Source organism: Papaver somniferum, chromosome 7 (assembly GCF_003573695.1).
Source record: "Papaver somniferum cultivar HN1 chromosome 7, ASM357369v1, whole genome shotgun sequence".
Classification (NCBI taxonomy): domain Eukaryota; kingdom Viridiplantae; phylum Streptophyta; class Magnoliopsida; order Ranunculales; family Papaveraceae; genus Papaver; species Papaver somniferum.
Genome location: NC_039364.1, coordinates 186,879,634 through 186,897,840, shown reverse-complemented (window position 1 = coordinate 186,897,840; position 18,207 = coordinate 186,879,634). Strand labels below are relative to the sequence as shown.

General features: G+C 42.3%; 1 protein-coding gene across 1 annotated transcript; it reads right to left on the bottom strand.

Moving 5' to 3' along the window:
- Positions 1 to 15,258: 15,258 nt before the first annotated feature.
- LOC113295695 lies at positions 15,259 to 15,603 on the bottom strand. Its single transcript, XM_026544022.1, has one exon. It carries the CDS (start codon positions 15,601 to 15,603, stop codon positions 15,259 to 15,261), a length of 345 nt encoding a protein of 114 aa, XP_026399807.1.
- Positions 15,604 to 18,207: the final 2,604 nt, after the last annotated feature.

Here is an 18,207-nt window from a genome sequence, read left to right as displayed (position 1 = left end):
AATGATTTGTTGTTGATGGTAATGGTTTACATCTTATTTACTGCTAAAAGTTGCTAAAGGGATATATGCAAACAATCTACTAGTATGGGACACCAACACGAAGAGGATGGTGGACACCACTGCCATGAACACCACTTTTTTAGGTTCAAAAGCTAAACTCATTCTGAATTCCACCATTGGTCGCCCCACGGAAAGAAAGTCTAGTGACCTGCACAATATTTACACATGCATTAGAGCAGTTTTGAAAAGTAAAACTTTAGATAAAAGATTAAAGAAAATCAGTATAAAAGAGAAAAGAATTTTAAGACATAAATAAAAGAAATATCTATCCAATATAATTCAACAATCATTTAGGAAAGGGATTTATGAAAACTAGAATCATCAAAAGATAAATCAAAAATAATCACAGTAGATGCAAAAATATCAAAGAGAAAATCTTTTATTGAAATTCAATTTTCAGTTGAGTTGACTCATTATGCACCGATACTCCAAGCTTCTCTCTAACTCCATATCAACATTAAAAAGAAGATTTTTGTTAAAGGAGAGCAAAAAAGGATCAGAGGAGAGCAAAAATCGTACTTGACTCGGTAATTAGGATCGATTTAATTTATTAATATAAATCGGACAAAATTATCCTTATTGACATTGTTCATACAGTCAACGTCAAAATAAAATGTAACCTCTCGACGTCGTCCACTCATGTCCTAACTCTAACTACCCTTCTCGTTATCAATAAAAATTCATGGTTTTTTTCTTCTTTTTTTTTGCTCAGTGAAATTCATGGATTCTTCTTTATTAAAACTATGGTCATGAATAATGGATAATTGACTAACGATTTCCTACTATTCATATCGATCTTATTCTCTGAAATGATGATTTATGTGGAGGAGATCTATTATTCTATCTTTATCTAGAGAATTTTCAATTCAATTTAATCATTTACAGATGAATATTGGGTATCTACTTCTATAGATTTGTCTCAATTTTCGGAGACGTGAGATTTTTGCTTAACTATAAATGTAATATATTCATTAAAAGATAATAGGTTGTGGTGTTTCAGTTTAACTGCGTCAAAATTACATTTTCAATCAATCCCAGCAATCTTGATATCCATCTTCACCCTATATATTATTACCAAGGGTTTTTCCGACTTCGACACTAGCTAATCAATTTGAACAGATGTTTATGGGTGAAAACTGTTTCTGCGGTTTTTGGTAAATGTGGGTGTGTGGATAAGAAACGAATCTAAATCCTAAACAAATGCACTGCACGGGAGTGCTTTTGATTCAAGAAATCAATCTGTACAACTCTAGCCTAAACCAAGAAATGGTCGTTCCAGACTTGCTTCGGTCACAAAGTGAAGGAGATGGGGTTGATCTTAGGGAGGGAATCGAATAAGGTGTTGAGATTGTGAAGGTGTTGGCTGCGTATGACTTGTATCAGAAAGCTGAACTGGCTTGCAGAATATAAGCTATCAGTTCTGGCGTTTGGATACAGTTGTATCAACACTTGGTTTCTGTCTCTTGTTCTGGAAATAGGGAGGAGAAGCTATTTATACAAGTCATTGAGCCTTACCCACGTCTCTCGTGGGAAGTGGAGAAAGTGGAGTGATGGAGTAGTGAAGTTGCGTGTGTTAGTGTCATACGATCAGTCTTTCCCACTTCTCCCATCATCACTAACCGTCCATGTCTTCCTGACACGTTCTTGTGATGGTGCGTTGTGCGCTGCACGCTGTAAATCGCCAGACCAATACCCCAGTATGTATCCCCCAGTTTGTGACATGATTAATGTATCGAGTTTGTGGATCGTGGGACCCACAGAAAGCATGTGATGCTATGTTAAATAACTAAGTTATTTAGGAAGTCGATATTTATGAAATATCGTGTGCATTCTATGCATATAACGCATCGAATATATTCAGCGTGTATGAAGCATCGTTGTTTTAAGGCTTAACGGAGTAAGTCGTGGATTAAGCATAGCATCACGTCCAACCATCTTCGAGTGATCTTTTGGAGGCTGTATAGGTAATCCCTGACTTGACCGATCACTCTGTGTGGAAGAGTGGTGGACGGTGATTGTGGTGATACCTCACGGGTCGCCTAACTCATGTCTTAGGCTGTCCGTACAGGATGGTGAAGTTGGACGAGATGGATTGTGACCCATATCTGCGACCGTCAGATTAGGGTTTAGGAGGTGCTCGAACACCAACCTTTAGTTTGGTCGAATCCAAGCATGGGACACGTTTTTGGCAAGGCCGATTGGGCATGCGTGTAGACGGCATGCTGGTGTAGGTGTATGTACCTCACTGTCCCATAGATATGCGATCTAAGCCACTCAATTTGTCTGGCAAAGAGGAGCGGCTGAGATTGATTTGCGACAGAAATCCCATGACGCAAAGGAATTGAAGACCGCACGTCGTGCCTACTTCGGGCGCACGTTTCGAGACGACCAACCATGGCCGGTCTTGGCCGATCAGTCAGGTGTGCAGTCGGCAGGCCAGTGTACACGTCCGTGCCTCACTGTCCCGTGAAGATGTGATCTAAGCCACTCAATTTTTCCGGCAAAGTTGAGTGGTCGAGATCGATTTGCAATTGAAAACGCGCGGCCATGCCTAGTTTTGGCGTACGAATCGAGACGACCAACCATAGTTGGTCTTGACCGATTATTCATGTATGTAAGCGGGCCCACGATGATTGTGTTGACATGCTCTGGGTCCTTTGAATCTACATCTACACCCTCCATCTATGCCTGGGAAGATGGATGGTTGAGACTGATTTGCGACACATGTGATGTGCCGCAAACCCAAATAAGGGTATCACGTCCACGCTGCTTTGGCTGGACGAGTTGGCAAGCCACGCTTCTCTTTTGGGGAGGCCTACCATGTGGGGCCCACGTTGGTTCGGTGGTGAACACGCCAATACCTGCCTGGTGGCTATGGGCCCGATCTAAGCCATCCAATCATGCCGTTTAAGTTGGATGGTCGTGATCAATTTGGGACCTTTAGTGGAATTTCCTGCGACCCTTTAAGCTTTCACGCCGTCCCAACTTCAGGAAACCGTACATGGTTCTGTGGCTAGGTCAGGGGAGGATCGATTATGCAGGCATGAAGAGGGCTCGCCGATGTGCAGGACACACTTTTCCATCCGGTCATGGGACGATCTATGCCGTCCAACCATGCTGGTGATGTTTGACGGAAGTGATGATTTTGAGACTTCCATAGGCGGCCTTGTTCGCACGTCTCCTCCAAGCAGCTCCATACTAGCCTGGACATCCAACTTCAGGCTGGTGTTAGGTGGTAGTTTGGGTGGCATGGTAGATATTCGACCGACCAAGGCGTAATTGGGCCCACTGGTGGTCATTAATGTGGTAGCCTGCTCCTGCTGAGGATCGTCTAGGCTGGTTAAACCATGCGGCCAACTTACGTGGTCGTGATTGCTTCTGAGACTGATATGGACAGTCCAGATTCAAATATGCTCAATCGGGCTAGTATAACACACCGAGAGATGTATCCTATACGGGTATTTCGTGTATGCTTCATTATTAACACTTGGAGATTCGTGTTACTCTGCTGAGAGCAACACTCAGTCGTCATGCCGCACTAATAATGAGAGTTTTGCATGAAATACAAGGCTAAGCATGCACTAATAATGCTATAAATTCACAGGGTACATGGGATTGTTGCCACATGCTCCATTCTAGGTAAATTAGCGAAGTGAAGAAGTATTCATCATTTTATCAGTGGCTTTATCCTTTGCAGGATGTCAGCGCATAAATTTGGTTTCACAATTTTAGCCCTGAACTAAAATCCACCATCAACATTAAGTTCCCTGCCTGACACATAATGGTTACACTATTGTGAGGTAGGCATTAGATGGTGACATATACAGATAAAACTTATGAGACAAAGTTAGATGTTGTCAGGAGAGACGAGTCGTCCTGTCCTTGGAGCATGTCACGTTCAAGAGGCGTCCAGGCGAGCGTTCCCCTAGCATGATGTCGGTCTTGCCTGCTTCGATCGACCTTGTTATGCCTCCTTCGGTCGAGAGCCTGCTTCGTGATTGCTCCGTTCGAGCGTAGGGATGATGTGACTTCTCAACGGACTGTTGCGCCTGCTTCGCTCGATCGTGGGACTCATCATGTGCCTGCTTGCTCGAACGTGGGCTTGTTATGCCTTCCTTGCTCGAACGTGGGACCCACCGCGTGCCTGCTTTGCTTGGGGCCGGCTGTTCCTGCTTCGACCAATTTGGGATGGTTGTGCCTGATCAAGCGGGACCCGCCGCATGCCGGCTTTGCTTGGGGTCGGATGTGCCTGCTTCAACCAATGTGGGGCTGGATGTGCCTGATCAAGTGGGACCCGCCGCGTGCCTGCTTTGCTTGGGGACGATTGTGCCTGCTTCGACTAATTTGGGGTTGGATGTGCCTGATCAAGTGGGACCCGCCGCATGTCGGCTTTGCTTGGGGCCGGTTGTGCCTGCTTCGAGCAATCTGGGGCTGGCTGTGCATGATCAAGTGGGACCCTCCGCGTGCCTGCTTTGCTTGGGGATGGTTGTGCCTGCTTCGACCAATCTGGGGTTGGATGTGCCTGATCAAGTGGGACCCGCCGCATGTCGGCTTTGCTTGGGGTCGGTTGTGCCTGCTTCGACCAAACACCATACATGTTGCCTCACCCCAACACCAGAATTGCCCCTTGACCAACACCGGCCTTGCTAATTTGACGAATCCCGACCTTGCTGACGGACATCGCTGCTTCGTTCGACACCGGCTTTGCTGTCTTGTTTCGTTCGGCCTTGTGACCTTGATCAACACCGGATTCGTGGACTTGACCAACACCAGCTTTGTTTGCTAACGTGGCTCAATATCAGCCTTGTTTGCTGACGGGGACCAGTACCAGCCTTGTGACCTTGATCAGCCTTGACCAATACCGGCCTGACGTGACCCAATACCGTCCTACTTGCGTGACGTGATATCAGTCTTGCTTGCGTGACGGGATATTAGCCTTGCGATCTCGACCAACACCGGGTTTGCGGAATTGACTAACACCGGCCTCGTTTGCTGACGTGTCCCAATACCAGCCTTGTTTGCTTTGCCCAGCCTGGTGTATTTTAACGTGAATGTATGTCCTGTCGTGCGTGACTACACATCCCATGCGTTTTCATACAAGTACTGACTCCCCCGCTTTTATTATATTGTAGGATGAACAAAAGAGGTCCTGCTAAGATGTTTTCTGTGGATAATGTTGATGCCAAGTCAGGGAGTGTTGACAGCTTCAAAGATATGTCGAACATAGATGATGAGTTTTTCACCGAGCCCTTTCAACTATATGAAAATATCTGTTCCACAAGATAACCCTTCTCCTATCGACTTCAAGGTTTGTCATGCTCCGCTGGGCCCTTATGAAGGATGGATGAGACGTATGTTGAGCAATGAGTACATCAAATATAACTTGAACAAAGCGCAAATTATTGATGTATCATGCGTGTTGAAATGGCTCGAGAGGATGTTAAAGTGGCTTCTGGTGCGAACGTTGATCCGGCTCCTGGAGAGAGTGTTGAAGCAGGATTCTGAAGCGAATGTAGGTCTCGGAGAGAGCGTTGAGGCGGCTCTTGAATAGACCATTGAAGAAACTTCTGAAGCAAATGTGGATGTGGCTCCTGGAGAGAGCATTGAAGCAGGATTCTGAAGCGAACGTGGGTCCCGGAGAGAGCGTTGAGGCGGCTCTTGAATAGACCATTGAAGCAGCTTCTGCTGGAGGGAGCGTTGAAGTGGCATCCTCTTCAGTTTGATTTAATTTTGTGAATTCCATGCTTCTTGATTGACCATCTCTCTAGTGTTGAAGAAGTCCTTGACTGACGGTGAAGGAACTTCGTGCTGAGCCTCAGTCCCCAAGCGTGGTTTACATGGTTCTATCTTGTATGCCCGATGGGTCTTTTTTACGTAATGGTCGTTGATATGGTGAAGCTCTGGATGGTATCAATCAACAAGCAATAACAGTTCTTGGCAGCAGCTGTGATCAGGAGAGACTGGAAGGGAGAGGAATGGTGGCAACTTGTACGAACTTGGCACCCTCTTAAGTCCCAGGTGCAATCTCCTTTGGTAACAGAACTACTTTTTCCACGAGAAAAAAATTCTGAAACCGTCTCTCATTGATGTAGTTACCATCGATCCAGATACGGAATATCTTGGACGTTGTTTCATTATTGCGGCAGTCGTGCATGTGGTACTAGATTTGAAGTTGGCAATTTTGGATGCGCAGGATGTTGTATCTCGGTGGATTTCCTCTTGCTGCTTCAGCGAAACTGGTTCTTTCTAGCAGGGCAGATGTTGTTGTAGATGAGTGTTCAACAGCTTCACGAAGTCCAGAGGATGACCAAAAGCGCAGATTCTCCAACATAGCACGATAGACATGCATCATCTTCTGATAGAGTGTCTCGCCCGGATTTTGCTCGACATGACGCGTGGACATCGTTATCTTCTTGAGGCGGCTCTCTTGAGGTATCGGCTCCAGATTGCCATCATAGAGCGTTGATACGTTGCACCGGCATTTTTTAAACCAAGTGGCAGTACAATATAATAAAAATTTCCGAGAGGAGTTCGAAAAGCTATCTTACTTTCGTCATGCTCGTATATCCTTATCTGGTTGTAGCCGCTACATCCATCCATGGAGGAGAACATCCCGTGTCCGCTGGTTGCATCTGCTAACATGTCGATGTTAGGTAGAGGAGAATCGTTTTTGGGGCGGCATCTGTTCAAGTCTCTGAAATCCATGCAACACCTGATATGTCCATTTTCCTCGTGTATGAACTGCAACCGGCTTGGATCCGGGTATGACATGTAGATGATGGGTGACCAATCTCAATCTGGCATTTCTTCATATATCCAGGAAAATATGTCCTGGTATTCCTTGAGAAGTTGCACAAGTATCGTATGTTCCTCCGCAGAAAAGGTCAAACTGATGGAGATAGGCCTAGGATATTCCTCATCCCCGATGTTGACCACTTCGAGCTCATCAGTTGTGGAATTGGTACCGTCCTGCAGCTGTCGTGGAGCATCTGGTACTTCCTATCGTGGCTCGTCGTTGTAATAGGCTTCTGTACGACCTTTCTTTGGCGAACCTTGAATGTCCTGAGAGTCTTGAGAGTAATCACATTCGAAGACGCTCCTGTGTCGATAAGGGCCCTCTTGAACTCTGAATCCATGATGCGTGCGGTGATATGTAGGGCACGGTTGTGACCTTCCTCTGGTTGATTGCAGCAAAACGTCTCCGCCCGCTGATTCTTCGAGAGGTGTAAAAGTTCGCATAAACTTTCCTAGAGAAACTTCTTCCTGATCCGGCCTCTGGTTCGTAGTGAAACTATTGACTTGAGGAGGATCGTTGTGAGGATCAGTCCCCGGTGTAGGAGTCACCATGACAGGACCGCTCATATCTGATGTTGCTTCTTTGATCAGGTCCATGTAGGAACGCGCCGCTGAAGTACCTTCTCCGGGTGCGTTGAATGCGTTCCTTGTTGGCTCTAGGGGCTGTCGCGGCTCTTGTGGCAATCGATCAGTTAATGCTTTAAGAAAAGTGAGTACCTCTTTCTGAGTTGTAGCCATATCCATTTGAGTCTTAGCAAGAACTTCCTTCCTCTCCATCAAGTCTGCGATGGTAATGGGAGATGGTCCTCCTCTCGTCCCTCCGGCTCCTCGTCCTGACGAAGGAATGGAATCTATTGCTCTGGTGACCATCGGAGGCGTTACACTTGAGGAGATGTCGGGATTCGCGGCTGCTCTAACTCTGGTGATGGGAGGCGTTACACTTACTGGAAAATCTCCTGCTCCGCTGGCGTTGGTGGTAGAAGTGACGGCTCCAAGAGATGTATTGACCACAGTAGCTCCACTAACAGGTACATCAATACCGAAAGTGTTATCCACACTAGCTCCATCAGAATTGATTGTTGATCCAGACCTGGGTTCTACCATCTTGAAATGGATTGATGATTGAATTGGTCCTATCATCTACCCTTTTCGAAATTGATAAAGTTGTATCGGATTTTGAAGAAATTGACTTTACGACCGAGAGATTAACCTCCCACTGTGGTCGCCAATTGTTTATGGGTGAAAACTGTTTCTGCGGTTTTCGGTAAATATGGGTGTGTGGATGAGAAACGAATCTAAACCCTAAATAAATGCACTGCACGGGAGTGATTTTGATTCGAGAAATCAATCTGTACAACTCTGGCCTAAACCAAGAAATGGTCGTTCCAGACTTGCTTCGGTCATAAAATGTGAAGGAGATGGGGTTGATCTTAGGGAGGAAAGCGAAGAAGGTGTTGAGATTGTGAAGGTGTTGGTTGTGTATGACTTGTATCAGAAAGCTGAACTGGCTTGCATAATGTAAGCTATCAGTTCTGGTGTTTGGATACGATTGTATCAACACTTGGTTTCTATCTCTTGTTCTGGAAATAGGGAGGAGAACATATTTATACAAGTCATTGAGCTTTACCCACGTCTCTCGTGGGAAGTGGAGAAAGTGGAGTGATGGAGTAGTGGAGTTGCATGTGTTAGTGTCATACGATCAGTCTTTCCCACTTCTCCCATCATCACTAATCGTCCATGTCTTCCTGACACGTTCTTGTGATGGCGCGTTGTGCGATGCACGGTGTAAACCACCAGACCAATACCTTAGTATGTATCCCCCAGTTTGTGACATGATTAATGTCTCGAGTGTGTGGATCGTGGGACCCACAGAAAGCATGTGATGCTAGGTTAAATAACTAAGTTATTTAGGAAGTTGATATTTATGAAATATCGTGTGCATTCTATGCATGTAACGCATCGAATATATTCAGTGTGTATGAAGCATCGCTGCTTTAAGGCTTAACGGAGTAAGTTGCGGATTAAGCATCGCATCACGTCCAACCATCTTCGAGTGATCTTTTGGAGGCTGTATAGGTAATCCCTGACTTGACCGATCACTCTGTGTGGAAGAGTGGTGGACGGTGATTGTGGTGATACCTCACGGGTCGCCTAACTCATGTCTTAGGCTGTCCGTACAGGCTGGTGAAGTTGAACGAGATGGATTGCGACCTATATTTGCGACCGTCGGATTAGGGTTTAGGAGGTGCTCGAACACCAACCTTTAGCTTGGTCGAATCCAGGCATGGGACACGTTTTTGGCAAGGCCGATTGGGCATGCGTGTAGACGGCATGCTGGTGTAGGTGTATGTACCTCACTGTCCCATGGAGATGCGATCTAAGCCACTCAATTTGTCTGGCAAAGAGGAGCGGCTGAGATTGATTTGCGACAGAAATCCCATGCCGCAAAGGAATTGAAGACCGCACGTCATTCCTACTTCGGGAGCGCGTTTCGAGACGACCAACCATGGTCGGTCTTGGTCGATCAGTCAGGCGTGCATTCGGCAGGAAAGTGTACACGTTTGTACCTCACTGTCCCGTGAAGATGTGATCTAAGCCACTCAATTTGCCCGGCAAAGTTGAGTGATCGAGATCGATTTGCAATTGAAAACGCGCGACCATGCCTAGTTTGGGTGCACGAATCGAGACGACCAACCATAGTTGGTCTTGACCGATTAGTCATGTATGTAAGCGGGCCCATAGTGATTGTGTTGACATGCTCTGGGCCTTTTGAATCTACATCTACACCATCCATCTATGCCTGCGAAGATGGATGGTTGAGACTGATTTACGACACATGTGATGTGTCCCAAACCCTAATTAGGGTTTCACGTCCACGCTGCTTTGGCTGGACGAATTGGCAAGCCACACTTATCTTTTGGGGAGGCCGACCATGTGGGACCCACGTTGGGCCGGTGGTGAACACGCCAATACCTGCCTGGTGGCTATGGGCCCGATTTAAGCCATCCAATCATTCCGGTGAAGTTGGATGGTCGTGATCAATTTGGGACCTTTAGTGGAATTTCCTGCGACCCTTTAAGCTTTCACGCCGGCCCAACTTCAGGAAACCGTACATGGTTTTGTGGCTAGGTCAGGGGAGGATCGGTTATGCAGGCGTGAAGGGGGGCCGCCCGTGTGCATGACACGCTTGTCCATACGGTCATGGGGCGATCTATGCCGTCCAACCATGCTGGTGATGTTTGACGGAAGTGATGATTTTGAGACTGCCATTGGCGACCTTGTTCGCACGTCTCCTCCAAGCCGCTCCATATCAGCCTGGACATCCAACTTCAGGCTGGTGTTCGGTGGTAGTTTGGGTGGCATGGTAGATATTCGACCGACCAGGGAGTAAGTGGTCCCGCTGGTGGTCATTAAGGTGGTAGCCTGATCCTACTGAGGATCGTCTAGGCTGGTTAAATCATGCGGCCAACTTACGTGGTCGTGATTGTTTCTGAGACTGATATGGACAGTCCAGATTCAAATATGCTCAATCGGGCTAGTATAACACACCGAGAGATGTAGCCTGTACGGGTATTTCGTGTATGCTTCATTATTAACACTTGGAGATTCGTGTTACTCTGCTGAGAGCAACACTCAGTCGTCATGCCGCACTAATAATGAGAGTTCTGCAGGAAATACAAGGCTAAGAATGCGTTAATAATGCTATAAATTCACAGGGTACATGGGATTGTTGCCACATGCTCCATTCTAGAAGTGAAGAAGTATTCATCATTTTATCAGTGGATTTATCCTTTGCAGGATGTCAGCGCATAAATTTGGTTTCACAATTTTATCCCTGAATTAAAATCCACCATCAACAACAGACAAACAAAGATCAACACTAAATCTTTCATCGATTAAATGAATTATCTTTAGATTATGTTTTTGCAATTCAACTTTAGAAATTTAAAATCAAGTTTTGCTATATCGGTTATGGTTAGGATACAGTAAGCGTGTGAAAATATTGTGCGTCCAGAAATATGTAAAACATCCTTGTTAGTGAGTGTGGCTAGTTTGGGGCCTAATGTGATTATTTGGGGCCGATGAATTTCTTCAACCGACCTAAATAGAAGGATATGGGGTGTCTAAAAGATGGTTTAACCTTCAAAGAATCCTTAATTATTCTATCACAAATACAAATACAAAATCATAATCACTTAATTAACAAATACAAAAATCATTAATCAAAACTCAATTTTTTTTCCAATTTCCATCAAAATCAAAATCAAAACTAAAACCTAATCAATCATAAATAACAATTGAATTTTAATTTCTTTTTGGGTTTTGAAAAAAAAAAAAACTCGAAAACAAACAATTCAAGTGATTGAGTTAAATCTGTTCCTTCTAAGAGGAACCCAACAATGATTTAACTCTAAATCTTTGAAATTCACTCATCAAATTTTTTGAAAATCAACCCAGAATCGGTTTATGAGTGCACTAGATTAGTTTGATTGTAGTTGATGTTACAAGCAATCGGTTTATATTATACACCTACATAAACCGATTCTGTGTCGACGTGATGAACATCAACCACAATCGGGTTACGCCAATGCTCACATAAACCGATTCTGGGTTCAAGTTCAGAATTGTAGAGAAATAAAGAATCAGAGTATTTGTGCGTCTATATAATCCGATTGTGACTGTTAACAACTTTTTTTGTTTGAAATTATAGCCGTTGGCCCCTTGTGTATATAAAGAAGATAGCCTAGTCTTTATCATTCACTACCTTATTCAAAGAATCTTTTCCCATTGTTAATTTTTTCATTCGAATATGTCAAATTCATCATCATCGACTACCAACTCATTCGAACACATGTAATTGGAAGATGCAAACGAACTACTCCATCATCGTCAACTACCAATTCAATAGAATACATAATTAAGAGAAGCAAACGAACTACCACATCATCGTCGACTGCTGCGATGAAAGAAGAAGACGTACTCAAGGCAAAGAAACGGGGTGAAGACCAATTCCAACTAAAGGAAAGATTGAAGGATGTTGAGGAAGAGACCGAATGGGTTAAAAATTATTACATAGTCAAGGATCTTCCCGAAGAACATCAACATGAGAGTATATTTTGGATTCAAGTTGGTTGGGGTACTTTCGTTCCATAGTTAGGCGATAAGCGCAAGCTATGAATATGATGCATCCCACGTTTGTTCTAGGACGCTTCACGTTAAGAAATTGTGCACCAAGTACAATGAGTTTCTCGCTAGGCACAGAGGTGACAGGTTTGCGGCACATGATGCTTATACCGAGTGGAGGAAAGAGCAGTTTTATCATTTGGAAGACGTATTGATAGTTGAAGCTCACACTAAGGAATAGGTAGTTTTCATTTTATGCAGTTAAAAGATCATTGTGGTAGTCTATAACCATCTTAGTTTAAATTTTAAGAGTTTATGAAAAGTGGAAATGATCCACAATCTGATAATGTTTGACCATATGTAATCTGATTATTGAATTAAAAACTGTCTGTTTTTCTGTAAAAATTTTTTTTTACTAAAATCGGATTATAGTAACTCCAGCGTAAACTGATTCCTGTTTGAATTCAGAATCCGTTTTTCTGTGACTTTATTTTTACCAAAATCGGATTACATTATTTTCCACAAAGACCGATTCTGAATGAACCCCAAACAAGTTTTGTTCATAATCGGTTTATAATAATTCCATCGTAAACCGATTCATGTTTGAATTCAGAATCGGTTTATAATACTTCTTGTATAAACCAATTCTGAGAAAGCTGCAGATCTCTACCTTTAAAATCGGACTTTAAAAACGTATTAGAAGATCGATTATGTTACAAATTTCATGAGTCCAACGTACCCAAAAAAGAAAAATCACTTTCATTCATTAAGCTTGGTTCAGTTTGCAACATACAATATATGAAAGCTACAAAATATAAGCATCTGATAGTTCAAGTTCTTAACAAAAGAAAAATAGTCATTCCAACACTTGGAGACCCTTCATTTGATCCGTCCAGACCAATTCCTCCCACCGCCTCATGTTGGTCTTGTATTTTTTCAGTCATTCCTTGGTGATCTCTGAGTCCTCATGAAACCTACACACCGGTGGTAATGGACAATCTTCACGTAGTCTAAGACCGATATAATTAATTTTGTTATGGTTGAATAAAACAATTCTCCGATCCTTAAGCGATTCATCCCAAATGGTATATTTTGGTACGTATGTAAAATATGATCCTTTACCAAATAGATGAACAACGCAACTCCACGTTTCCGCCAAGAGATGACCACATGGAGGCATGCTCATCCAATACTCACGGGTAATTGGTCAATTCCCTTTGGCCCTTATACTCTAACCATTTTTATCAAATTTCACTTCTTTGTCTTTTCTTGTTTTTCCTTCATTCATCATTGATATGTAAAATTCCTTGTCTTCTTGTGGGTGCAAGGCTATCATCTTTCTAAAATATTGGCAGTGGTTTAAGTTCTCATCGTCCGCCAAACTTGTATGGCCTATTTGTTCCGATGCAACGTGATAACCATAATTTTCATCCGCATCCACATCGTCGGTAGATAACACATAGGGTTTAATGATTTCAAGAAGTTTCGAATAATACTCATCGAATATGGTGTAAGACGTTCGATGGGGTCTACCTCGTTCATCCCTAGGCGTGCTTCCATCACCAAGAGAGGCCCTTAGAGTCACCATAGAACCCATTTGTCTTGCTTGTACCTTCTATTCACGTATCCGTGATACTTGTGTTGTACTCGTTTGACTCTCTTGAGAAGGAACGATGAGATCGTTTGGCTCCTCGTGTATTGTAGGAACTTAAATTTCTTGAGAAGGATTGATTGGATCCTTATGTTGTGAATGAGCGATTGGATCATTTGAAAGGCTTATATGTGCGCTACTTGTCCCGCTTTCTCCCTTCTTTGGTCGACCCCTTTTCCTCTTAGCCGGTGCCTCTTCATGCTCATTTTGAGAAGGAACTATTGGATCACTTTTCTTGGCTTGTGCGCTACTTGTCCCACTTTCCCCCTTCTTTGGTCGACCCCTTTTCTTTGGAACTGGCGCCTCTTCATATTTAGCGTCTTCATACTCATGTTGAGAAAGGTTTCTTTTCTGACTCAACAACAGTTTCTTTGGGTACTCATTGCAACCTTAAACTATTTCCTTTATTCCTTCTTATTCATGTTGGTAGGTGGTCTACCCATCGGCTGTAGCACCGTTGGTTCTCTAACCGGTACCATATGGGGGTTAGCGGCTAGTTTTAAGTCGTACATCAAAACTTGTCGTGCCAAGCCATCCTTTTTTGCGAATTTCTCGATTATTTCTCTTCCAATATCCGTGTCCACAAAGGATTCAAGTGGTTCTTCGGTTGGGGGTGGTTTGAAAGTTAGTTGCTTCCAGAACGGATCAATGATATCAAACGGAATTCCTTGTTGATACCTCGCAATCATGTGACGACACGGAAATCCCGAGGCCGTCATCTTCATACATGAACATACAATGCTCCTTCTCCCCATCTCGTTATCCACATAATATTTGTAATCCTTCATATCATAGAAATGATTGCCCAGTGATATACCCTATAATTTAAATTTCTAATCAACCGATGGTAATCCTTGTAGCTGGTGATGATTTCATCCTACTCTCTTCCATTTGCTCCATTATCTTGATGATATCAGCCTTGGTGTATTCATGGATGGCTTGTTGTACCGTAACCACATTGTTTTGGATCCCTCGGAGCAAGCTCTTCAAACGTCCATGAGATCCTTCCGCAATACTTGTCTCCTCATTCTTGTAATGCATGTGCTGGTAGGTGTAAGCATAGATAAATATTTCCTTGTATGGATCCAACAATTCCTTCAAGGAATAAACCACACATTTCTCGTAATTCTTCTTCCATAGCCCAAAAAAACTCTCCAAATGACATTCGAACTCGGCAACAAACATTGAGTGTACCATTAAATCCCAATGATGTTGAAAAGCCTTCCACGGTAACCCGTTCGCCTCATACTCTGTTTTTCTTTTCTTCTTCTCCTCCTCTCGTTGTTCCGGAGTTAGTTTTTGAAGACGCTCATCTTTGGCCTTTTACTTCTAATATTGCATTGTATGTTCTATGTGCAAATAAAATGCTTAGCGTCCGGGAAAACCACCCCTATGGCATTCATTAATGCTTGTTCTTTATCTGTTACTATAATCCTTGGAGTTTGATCACCACGGTATATCCCCTTCAAGGTCTCTAGCATCCAAGTAAAACTCACATCATTCTCCATAATCCCCCATGCTACCGTGAAAGTTTTTTTGTCGGAAGTGTGGCAAGCAATGTTTAACAACGGCATGTTATACTTGTTGGTCTTGTACGTACAATCTATTAACAAAACTTGATAGAAGCATTAGGAGAACTTGATCATCTCCGGATGCGCCAAGAAAATACGAGTCACTTTGCCTTCCAATAACTGCTTCCTCAGTGTGTATCCGTGTTGATCGGCTAACCACTGAGATTGTTCCATAACCGCTCTACCATCCCATTCCCTCCTCCTAAAGGGTGCTCTTGCCGCGTAAATTTGCCTCAAAGTGGGAAAGTTATTCTTATCCTCCTCCTTAATCTTCCTAAGGATGTCACTTGGTTTACACTCTTTCATTGACCTTACCGTTTCCAATTGATGTAGATTCAACCCACAAACGACAGCGTGTCCAATAAGAGAATCCGGATCATCATGATTATGAAAACCATTCATCACTTTATACAGCTTGTATACCATACCATTGGGTCCCTTGGGTCTATTAACTATAATCTTAAACGGGCAACCAAACTTCTTTGATTTAGTAATATATTCTCTTGTCGTCTTCTTCACGTATGGTTTGTCCTTTGCCCAGTGACTTTCTTGCGTTCCACCTCTCTCACAAACAAGTTCCAAACGATCTTGATTTGAACGACGACCTAAAACTAATGCGCATTTGATCTCTATGCACTTGTCTATAAACCATTGCTTTTCATCATTCCTTTATTTCTATTCCAAATCGGTGAAATAGTGGGTAGAGGTATCAGGACCCAGCAGAGATACGGGTTTGGGCTGATCTTCATCGAACGCCGAAACAATCTACAACATATATCGACAATTTAAGGATAAAGAATCGGTTTATGTGTGACAGTCGAGACAACTGATTGTCAGGAATCAGATTATATGATCAATTATAAAGTCTGATTAAAGACTTGATGATTTCAGAGAAAAATTCCCAAATTTCGCAATCGGTTCACGTTGAATACCATGTAATACGATTTTCATCCTCATTTTTCCTGAGACATTTTGTCTTCACAATCGGATTACATATATACGTAAATAAACCGATTGTGAACTTCATGTATTTTACGTGAACATCCAAATAAAGGAATCGACATATGTACATCACCAACAAAAATCGATTTTGGTCACGTACACATCGCGCCAAAAATTTACTACAATCGGATTATATGATGATGAACAACAAACGATTATTGTACCCAATTTGGGGATTTTACCTAGAATCGGTTTATGTGATGATATCGATTTTGGGGATTTTTTTTTGAAATTTTTTCCATTTTTGGGCGATCGAGACGTGGAAATACATGTTTGTAGATCATTACAACTCATACATTTCTATTTGAAGCATTATCACCTTCTTCTTCCCGGCGATATTGTTCTTGTGCTTGAATAATATCCTCAAGCATTCTTTGTTTGACATGCTCTTCTTCATTCAACAAATTATCCAACTCGGTAGGATCGAAATCAAGATTATCTTATGCACCCACATCTTCATCACTACTAGAGTCTTCATCGTTACTATAAAGTTTCATTTTTGCTAACCAAATCACAAACCCTAGTTTTTCCTTTTTCCCTCTACTTCTTCTTTCCCTCCAAACCTTAAAAGAGGAAATGATTTTCTACTCTAATCTTAACACTATAATCAAACTCAACCACTAATTAATTTAACTAATACTAACTTAATTAATCATCACTAATGAATAAGTACATATTAGGTATTAACATAAATAAGTGGATAAGAGATTTCTAGAGATTATTTCTTAATGACCCTTTTTGTTTTTTAGTCATAGGGCCTAGATAATTACATTAGGACCCAAATTAGCCAGATTAGTGAGTCGAATACAAATTTCTTCGCATCTTTTTTTGTCTGTCTAAATTGGGGCTTATGCCACTTAATTGGGACCTAATACTAGATGATAAAATAGGGTTATTGGGAAAAAATTCATAGAAACCCCTTATCCAATATTTATATTAATGCCAATATACCCTTATTAAATTAGTGCTAATTCGGATTATTAAATAATTTTTAATCAATTTAATCCTAAAATTAACTTTCATTAATCCATAATCAAAACTTGTAAAAAAAATTAGTTTTTACTCGATCCAGAATCGGTTTATGTTAGTGCATTTGTAAACCGATTCTGGGTTGAGTTTCATGCTTAGGAAGATGTAAACCCAGAATCGGAGTTTTATCAATACCCACATAAACCGATTCCAAAAATCGGACATTTTTAATGCACATGTAAACTGATTATGCCTTAATTTCAGAAACAAAATATTCATTACATAGTTTAGGAAATTAGCCCACTACATATATATAGGACTCAGTATGGGAATTCTAGAATTTGACACATCAAATGCTCATCAATGAACCTCCGAGCACGTCGGTACAACGTCGTATATTCTTTGTGGTGAATGAACTTTCTTTCCCCATTACGAATTCTCCATAGCCCGTTGAAACGTTCCAGCTGAAATTCAATGAATTCTTATATGTTAGTATGTGAACTAGTGTAGTTGACATAGATATAAAAATGATCGCGTTACTCACTTTTTCCCTAAGAGGAGCTCGTGGACGATAGTGGTACACCATACTTCTAACTATTACGTACTCTCGCATTGCCCCTTTAATGTATTGGAATCGAAATGCCAAGTATCTCCATTTGCGGTTGTTGGGATTCGCGGTACGCCCGTAAAATAACTCTTTAACTCTCTTCCAAAACATTGAATAGATTTCATTCGGACGTTCACGGAACGTATTAGCAAAGGATTTAACGAGACACAAATCTTCAAACGGTTCCCATTCCATTTTTTAGGCTAAGTGTGTGATATGGGAGTGGCCAAAAGAGGTTGTCCTTATATAGATAAGGACTCAACGGCTATTTTTTTTTCAAATTCAAATCAAACAATCGGATTTTATGTATGTCCACATAAACCGATTGTGTCCTTACAAAATCATATAAATTGTGCCTCTCAACAATCGGGCTTTTGTAATGCACATGTAAACTGATTGTAAAAGTTACAGAACTTTTCTTCATAAAA

Excerpts from the sequence above, each read along its gene's own strand:
- LOC113295695 (XM_026544022.1), bottom strand. The coding sequence starts at position 15,603 with ATGAATGGTTTTCATAATCATGATGATCCGGATTCTCTTATTGGACAC.